This window comes from Heteronotia binoei, chromosome 18 (genome assembly GCF_032191835.1).
Source record: "Heteronotia binoei isolate CCM8104 ecotype False Entrance Well chromosome 18, APGP_CSIRO_Hbin_v1, whole genome shotgun sequence".
Taxonomy (NCBI): Eukaryota; Metazoa; Chordata; class Lepidosauria; order Squamata; family Gekkonidae; genus Heteronotia; species Heteronotia binoei.
Window position 1 is genome coordinate 30,577,404 of NC_083240.1, and position 8,596 is coordinate 30,585,999.

General features: G+C 42.1%; 1 protein-coding gene across 1 annotated transcript; it reads left to right on the forward strand.

Annotated features, from left to right (window-relative positions):
* The first annotated feature begins 3,232 nt into the window (after positions 1 to 3,232).
* On the forward strand, positions 3,233 to 7,852 carry LOC132587366 (general transcription factor II-I-like). Its single transcript, XM_060259643.1, has 5 exons — positions 3,233 to 3,322; positions 3,422 to 3,560; positions 5,746 to 5,880; positions 7,274 to 7,457; positions 7,802 to 7,852. The coding sequence occupies exons 1-5, from the start codon at positions 3,233 to 3,235 to the stop codon at positions 7,836 to 7,838; spliced, it is 585 nt and encodes a 194-aa protein (XP_060115626.1). The 3' UTR covers positions 7,839 to 7,852.
* The last annotated feature ends 744 nt before the right edge of the window (positions 7,853 to 8,596 follow it).

Sequence of the window (8,596 nt, forward strand, 5' to 3'; positions counted from 1 at the left end):
TATGCATAATCATATCTGGGGGTTTCTACTGACTCCAACAAATGTTGAAAAATGATTTTAGCACAGTTTCCATATACAAATAGATGGACCAACGCGTATTATCTCCATTTAATTGGAATGCGGAGCAAATACTTAAAACTAAAATTTCTCTCCATAATTTATATGTATAGACATACGTTGGTTTGGGGGTTTTACACCACTTTTGCAAGTGGGGGTTGATATCACCCCTAGGGAAACCAGTGTTTGCAACTTGAATTGTCATAGTAAATGTAGTCCCCTATGCAAGCACCAGGTTGTTACCGGCCCATGGGGTGACATCACATCAGGATGTTTTTGTGGCAAACTTTTTGTGGGGTGGTTTGCCATTGCCTTCCCCAGTCATCTGCACTTTATTCCCAGCAAGCTGGGTACTCATTTTATCAACCTTGGAAGGATGGAAGACTGAGTCAACCTTGAGCCACCTACTTGAACCCAGCTTCCGCTGGGATCAAACTCTGGTTGTGAGCAGAGCTTGGATTGCAGTACTGCAGTTTACCACTCTTTGCCACGGGGCTCCTATATACATAGGGAGGGGGGGAAGGTAAAGGTCGTCCCCTGTGCAGTTGTTTCCGACTCTGGGGTGACGTTACTTTCACATTGTTTTCACGGCAGACTTTTTATGGGGTGGTTTGCCGTTGCCTTCCCCAATCATCTACACTTTCCCCCCAGCAAGCTGGGTACTCATTTTACTGACCTTGGAAGGACGGAAAGCTGAGTCAACCTCGAGCTGTCTACCTGAACCCAGCTTCCACCGGGATCAAACTCAAATCATGAGCAGAGTTTAGGACTGCAGCACTGCAGCTTTACCTAGTAGGAGCAGGTAAAAGCCCTATGTTTGTACTCTGTCAAAGCTTCCCTCATGTTTCTAGCCACATGGAAAAGCTCAGATTGAATTGTATTGCAATTTTGGAAATTGGGGTTGTTCTATTCTCCCCCTCCAAGACAAGCTAGGACATGTCCTGCAGACATTTTTTGATCCTCACATTTTCCTGACTTGATGGAGCCATTCAACCTCAAACTTTAGATGACCTGTAGCCATCTGATTGTTTCTTTTTATTGTGCTAAATAAAAGCTCAAATTGAACTGAATTGCAATTTTGGGAGACAACCCACTTCTTTGTTACCTATTTTTCCTCACTGAACTATTATATTATAAGGGTCACTATTGTAATAGTTAATATGATTGGTTTCTTAAAAAAATAAACAGGTTTACACATTCCTAGCTGCGTCCCATGCTTTCAAAAATGGTGAGGTGGATTTCACCGTTTACGTTTCCATGGAGTTTTGATGTTTTCAGTGGAGCTTATTTTTCCGGATTCCAAATTTTACTCTTCTTCATTCTGCATTGCTGAAGAAAGTTATTCTTGATGCCTGATTTCTTTCTTAGTATCTAATGCGATGGTTGAGAGAGCTATGAGGTTTCCATTACTTTTTGCTGTAACACGGGGTCACTTTGACCTTGTGCTGGGGCAGTATGATTGTACTAGTGTCATGGGTACCTGTTGGGCAGTAGCTGTGAAGTTGCTTCTAGGCTGCAGAAAATTACCCCGGGGAACATGCTTCATCTGATGGCCATATCTGGATTTGCTGGGAGAGGTAGTAAAAAAACCTGTAGTTTGAAAGCTACCATAAACCACAGTAAGTTTGCTGCTGTAGTTATGTTCAGTTATCATATTTGTCAAATGCAGCCTGCAGCCCCTTTGCATTAATACTATCTGATTTTGGTGGTACTGTTCGACATGGAATACAAAAAGAAAACTTTAAGCCAGGGACTGCAAGGCAAGTCCACGTGCAAACTCTCTGTACAGTTAGAGGGTGAGACCTATCCTTGTGGGAGGTGATACTGGGTCTGTGGAGGTAGGCTTTTTCTGGCTCTGTGGAACCGGCTGGTCCTAACATTGCAAAGTTTTGCAAATAGTACAAAGACTAGCGTTTGAGTTTTGTATGGTACTCTATATAGTTGATATGTTTTTTGTAATGTTTGCCGTTACCTAACCTAAAGCCTATGACTTTCCTATAGCCCTGGAAGTAATTTTCAGTAGGATGCTCTTGCCCTGAGGAGTTTGTAGCGCAATTCTTTTTCACATCTTTGGCTATTTACCAGTGAAGCATCATATCGTAAAAGAAGTGTACTGTCATAGAAATGCTTACTCTTAAAACACCTTTTGGAATTTTAACTCTGCATAAAGTAACGCATCAATGGTTGAGAGAAGAAATAAGTCCTGACTTGCTTTTGGGGATTTGGGCATGTTCATGCTTCCAGACTGAACAAGCTGCAAAGCAGATGTGTCCAACCATATTTGTGAACTTTGAAGCAAGAGATAAGCAATTTTTAGAACAGAAAGAGAGACCCTCACTGGTTTTGAGTGGGCTAGGGAAAAAAGCACAAAGAACACCATAGCTCTGTTAATGTAGAGAAAGAAGATCTCATGCTGTGCTGTGAGAGGCTCGTTTTAGTTTAAGCTTTGAACTTGCTCTTTTGATGACAATACCTATTATTTGAATATTAACCTATACAGGCCAAAGCAATGTGGTACATATTAGTAAAACAACTCTGAGTATTAATATAAGAAATATTATTGCCTTATACGCACTAGCCCCAGCCCCAGCCAAGGACAATAAGCGTGGAGAGTGTTCTAGTGGAACCTGCTAGCAGACCTTCACTGCCTTCTCAGAGTGGCACTTTAGGAAATATAGTTGTTGGCCACACTAAAAGGTAAAGGTAGTCCCCTGTGCAAGCACCAGTTGTTTCCGACTCTGGGGTGATGTCGCATCATGACTTTTTACAGGATGGTTTGTCATTGCCTTCCCCAGTCATCTACACTCCCCCCACCCCCAAGCAAGCTGGGTACTCATTTTACCGATCTCAGAAGGATGGAAGGCTGAGTCAACCTTGAGCCGGCTACCTGAACCCAGCTTCTGCCGGGATCGAACCCAGGTCATGAGCAGAGTTTGGACTGCAGTACTGCAGCTTTACCACTCTGCGCCATGGAGCTGCTTAGTTGGTCACAGTACCAGTTTGCTAAACTAGGTCAGGCTGGCTGAAGAACAGATCTATGTAAATTTCACTCTGTTGTTAGTTTAAATGGCAAGAGTATAGAATTGCCCAATTTATGTTGATAGGAAAGTATTTATCTCTGATTGCCTAATATTTTGATTCTTTTCCCAATTTTATCTTATTATTTTGCAGAAAAATGGCTATGGCAGCAGCATCCAGCCATAATGAGAACTCCTCTGAAAGCCAAATAGTTGTAACCTTCCTCTTGTCAGCCCTTGAGTCGATGGTAGGACTTCATTTAGTTTATTTGTACCTTCCTTTCTCCCCACTGGAGTCCCAAAGTGGCTTACATTGTTCTTCTCTGTTTTGTTTTTCTCCATTGCAGTGCAAGGAGCTTGCCAAGTCTAAGGCAGAAGTTGCCTGCATTGCTGTCTATGAAGCAGATGTGTTTGTGGTGGGAACTGAGAGAGGAAGAGCCTTTGTCAATACCAGGGAAGATTTTCAGAAAGATTTTGTGAAGTACTGTAAGTCTGAACCATTGCATTGTTTACAGATATCTATCGCTGTATGGTATCTTTTTTTCTGCCCGAATGTCATTATCAACATTTATTACAATTAAGAGATCTGTCAACGACAGTTTAACACCACAGTTTACAAATGTAAATTTAATGTATAGAGAATAAAGTTCATAGCCCTATTATGCTGTAATACGTTATACATAAAAGTTATTTAAAAGCTTGGAATATCTGCTTTCTTACAGACAGATTCTCAGTCCAGAATATGGCCACTTGAGAGGTGGTCTCATTGGAGCAATCTGCAAGGGGAAGATATGTGTAGAATTTTCCAGATCTTCCTAAAACTTGGAATAGAATAGGGATGAGATATGTGGAAGGAATGTCCTTACAAACTGGACAATATAATAAGATGTGTTCCACATGTGTGAGTAAATCAAACTAACATGAGGGTCCTCAAAGTGGGAGAACAATTGCAGAACTGGCAGGTCCCCCTTGACGACCTTCTCTCTATCCCGGTCATAATTTTTGTGCATCCTAGATTTGGTTCGGGAGACAAATGAGTCCTCAGTGTCCAATTTTTGTTCCTTTTGCTCTCATGCTTCTTCACTAAGGTTCTTTGGAAAGTCAGCAGAAGAGGGAATGCTTCCTACTTTTTACAGAGTTTCTAATTCTGGATGCTCCTTTACAGTCTTAAAAAACACAGGCTTTTAGTTGCAGCAGCAAGTGATTCCACAGAGAAGAAGCATGCGGGCTTAGATACGGCTACAGCACAGTTATTTTCTATACAGGGAAACTAATGGTTGCATTGAAAGATGCTGGTGGTTGCGCTTGAGAACAGCATAGAGTTGGCCCCACATCTCTTATCTACTACTTCCCTTTTCCTATTTGACTGAGTTTGGGAATAGGCAGCCATTGCTGTAGGCATCTAAGTAGGCAGCTAAGTCTCTGTGGCTTAAATTCTAGTGTGTCTACTTTGAAACTGCTCCTGCAAATGTATGCCATAAAATTATGGTTCATTTACCAGAGATAAGCTGGCTCAAAGCATCAAAGGACAACAGTGTGCTTCTGTGATAGACAGCAAGCAGAGGCATGCTTAAAAAGGCAGTGCTGCTTGAAAGAGAGTGAGGTGACTGCCCTGATCGACAGCTCATGGAACTTGCTTTGAGTGGGGAGCTGTAGCTAACTGTAGAGAGGAGGGTAATAGTTAGACAGCTGGAGAAGGAGAGTTGGAAATTGGTTGGAGAAGAGAAATTGGTTGGTGGCTTGTGAGACTCTCTAGTGCAAGGCTGTTGAACTCATTTGTTATGAGGGCGGGAACTGACATAAATGAGACCTTGTTGGGCCGGACCATGTCAGGTTGGGCCAAGCCATGTTGGGCCGGGCCATCTGTGTACCTATTTAATATTAGGTAGCAGAGATGCACATTTTATAAACGCAAAGGAAGCTCTGGCTCTTTCCTTCCTTCTCCACGGGACTGGGGGGAGGGGAGGAGCCTCAGCCAATAGAAGGAAGAGAGGTGGCTCAGTAGCTCCACTGTGCAATTGAGAGAGCTTGGCAAAGCAAGCTATTCCTCCCCCCTTCCTCCCCAAGGGAAGAGCTTCAGCCAATGGAGAAAATAGAGGTTTTGCTCTATAGCTCCTATGCGATTGAGCAAGCCTTGCAAAGTAAGCTGTTATGCAGAAGGAAACAAGAGAGAGGGAGAAGGAAGCAGATGACAACCAGTTGCTTGGGGGCCTGGTAGGAGCCTTCTGGGGGCCTGATTCAGCCCCCAAACTGCATGTTTGACACTCCTGCTCTAGTGGGAGAAGAGTCTAAAAAGTGAATCTGTTTCAGAGCCAGTGTGGTGTGCCTTTGGTAAAAGAGGTTCTGGAGGAGTCTGTTCCAATGCTTTTAACAGGTAATTGAATCTGGGTATGGCCAGAGGCATAAGCTAAAGGACAGAAGCCAAAGAGCTCATGGTTTGCAGAATGACACCTATTGAGGGGCTGCTCAGAATGCCTTTGTTTCCTGTGCTTTATCTTGGTTGTTTAAATTATATTGTCCAAATTGATTGGTTTGGAAGTTTCTGTCAACTGCCTTGCATCCCTTTGGGGAGAAGAGTGGCGCAGAAATGCCTTAATAAATAAGCAGGGGGAAAGTCATTTGAATGGACGGGATTAGGCTTTGACAAGGTATCCTGTGTTCTGCTTTGTAGGTGTTAACGAAGAGGCAAAGCCTGCTGAACTGCAGAAAATAAAATCCACCTCACTTGATAACAGAGCGATGGTAGATATTGTGGAAATGGAAGCCCTCAGGAAATCTGTGGAGGACTACTTCTGCATCTGTTATGGTACATAGGTTATTATTTTAGACCATTGGACCTGGACTTTAGCTTAGAAATATACCAGCTGATATTTAGAGGGATGAAGGTGGTTTACAGATTATTTTCCGTTTGAGGGAGAGAGAGAGAGAAATGTCTGAAATGATGTGGCAGGAACATCATGCTACCCCTCTAATCCTGGGTTTCTTAGCTGACCTAAATGGCTTCCATTTGGGGAAGAGGGACAGCCTCCTTCGCTTTCAGTTTGCAACTGTCATTCATGGGATCATGAAAGGGAGGGCAGAAAGCCGCCAGGCTGGGTCCAGTTCCATCTAACTTGTGTTTCATCCCTGTAGTTTCCAACATCCTTCAGTGAGGCTATTAGAAGGATGGCAGGAAGCATCCAGGGATGTGGGTGGCTGGTTAATAAATAAAAAGATAGGAATGTCTCCTCTTGGCTGAGTCTGTGGAAATATTTATTTATAGCCAGTATTGTAGTTTTCTGTCTCTTAAGAGAAAGTAATCTGAATAGGAGCTTGGAGAAAGTTTTTGATTCCCTAACTTAAAGAGAATGTATAGTCTGCTCTGCCTTAATTATTTATAAACCAAAGACCAATAACCCAGTACTAAAAAGAGAGATCACTTCAAGCTGCTGAAACTTGTGCTTGCCTTAGCACATATCTTCATGCTGCCATCTGGGAGGAAGGAAAAAATGGATTAACACAACTTGGGGAGAGGAGAGTAGTTTTGACTGCGAGGGAAGAATATGAGTATTTGCATCAAATTTGGGATCATGCCATGACGTGCCTAGCATGATGACGTCATCCAGAAGTGATGTAATCATGTTAGGCATGGTGCCATAGAGTTTTCCCCCAAGTGACAGAGTGTTTCCCCCCCCCCCCCGGCAATGTGCCCAGCATGATAACGTCAGTTCCGGGCAGTGTCATCACACTGGGCATGTTGTGGTGCACGAGGAGGATTGCGCCCCGCTCCCATGACACAGATAGCTGCCCAGAAATTCAAGCCACTTCATTTTACAAGTGGCTTGAATTTCTGGTGGCACAAGTGCTCAAATGGATTCAGAATGACCCATGAATCAACTATTTTAGCCACGAATCGCAATTTCTGCTTTGATTTGTGCCTATCTCTAGTTCAAACCATTGTTTGCTATGACATCTGAACTGGGGAACTGTTTTGTGCTTGCCCCCTAGACCAGAACTGCAAAGCTTACTTTTAACTGTGGTTTCAAGTTCACATTCCTTATGAATGGTGATCATAAACCGTTGTTACTGATTTGGACATTAAGGCAGAGTGAACTTGTTATTTAGTGCAGTCCTGTGTAAGAGGGGAGGAAGGAGGGTGCAAACTTATTTCTTCCTGGCGGTACCCTGTTCGTAAAGTGTTTGTTTTCCTGCTGTTTCAGGTAAAGCTTTAGGGAAATCAGTGGTAGTTCCTGTGCCATATGATAAAATTCAGAGGGACCCGTCTGCTTTGATAGTGCATGGCCTCCCAGAAGGACTTTCATTTAAGCATCCCTCCAGCTATGATGCCACAGTATTGAAGTGGATTCTGGAAAACAAATCTGGGATCTCATTTGTCATCAAAAGGTGATTCTCTCTCTCTTCTCCCCCCCCCCCATTTTTCTGTTTTAAGCTCTCTTAATCCAAATTAATCAATAATTATTGTTTGGAAAAAGCTGGCATGAGGTGCACTGCAGTGACCAAGACTGACTGTGATTCAGATCTTGGCAATACTGTAAACTTGCTGGTGATTAGCCCTGCCTCTGCAAAATGAAAGAACAACAGCCTTAGCATATAGGGTTGTTGTAATAATTATTGAACATATGTGAAATTCTTTGAATGCTCACAAAAATAATGTGTGCGTTAGGTAGCAGTATGTCCTCTTGGGTTGCTGTATTTCCAAATAATAGATTTCTTTGCTTTAAACATAGGCCTTTCCTTGAGCCAAAGAAACATCTAGGTAAGTAAACACTTGGCTGCACTATAATAAAAAAAGATATATTTTTATTTAACAGTTTTTTTTGTACTTGTTCTCAAAGCACCATTATTTATTAAAAAGGTATAGTTGCAGATTAAACCCTTGGCACAAATGTGCAGACTTTTCTTCCAACCATTCACTGTCTTGTAGGGCTGATGTAATTTTTCTTGCATGCTCATAAGTATTACTAACTCGTGAAAGCTTGCTTTGACTATTTTTAGTAGGTATTTGTCTTCCACTAATACAGATTTCTCTGCCTGGTTTTGTACAGCAGTACTTTACACCACACAAACACATACACACAACTTGACAGGATTTACAACACAGTTCTGTTTAAATATTGGAACTGTTCATGCATGTTTGATGGTGCTCCATTCACACTGAAGAATTTTGGCAATAAGTTCTCAAGTTTTATTTTTATAATGGCTAGGAAGTGAACCTTTAGTGGTCTTGATGTTCTGCAAAGAAGAAAATTTCTCTGATTAATCAAATGGCTGCAGTTGAAATTTCCTTGTTAATTGTGTGGATTGTGCTTGCAGAAACATTGAAAATTGAACATGTCAAATGTATTTAATGGATTGGCTCTGAAAAGGACATTAATTGGATTCAGGTTAAAAGTTTGAGCTAATCAGTAGTGTGAAAAGCTCCATATTGCAGAATTCTGTGCAGCTCATTAGAGAGATGAGAGAGGATTTCTTGGACCAGTCCATGATTGTGCAAATGCCCATTATTTCCATCTGGCAGGAAC

Coding starts and splice junctions, on each gene's coding strand:
- LOC132587366 (XM_060259643.1), top strand. CDS start 3,233: ATGGCTATGGCAGCAGCATCCAGCCATAATGAGAACTCCTCTGAAAGC. Junction 3,323..3,421: donor TGTCAGCCCTTGAGTCGATG/GTAGGACTTCAT, acceptor TCTCCATTGCAG/TGCAAGGAGCTTGCCAAGTC. Junction 7,458..7,801: donor ATCTCATTTGTCATCAAAAG/GTGATTCTCTCT, acceptor CTTTAAACATAG/GCCTTTCCTTGAGCCAAAGA.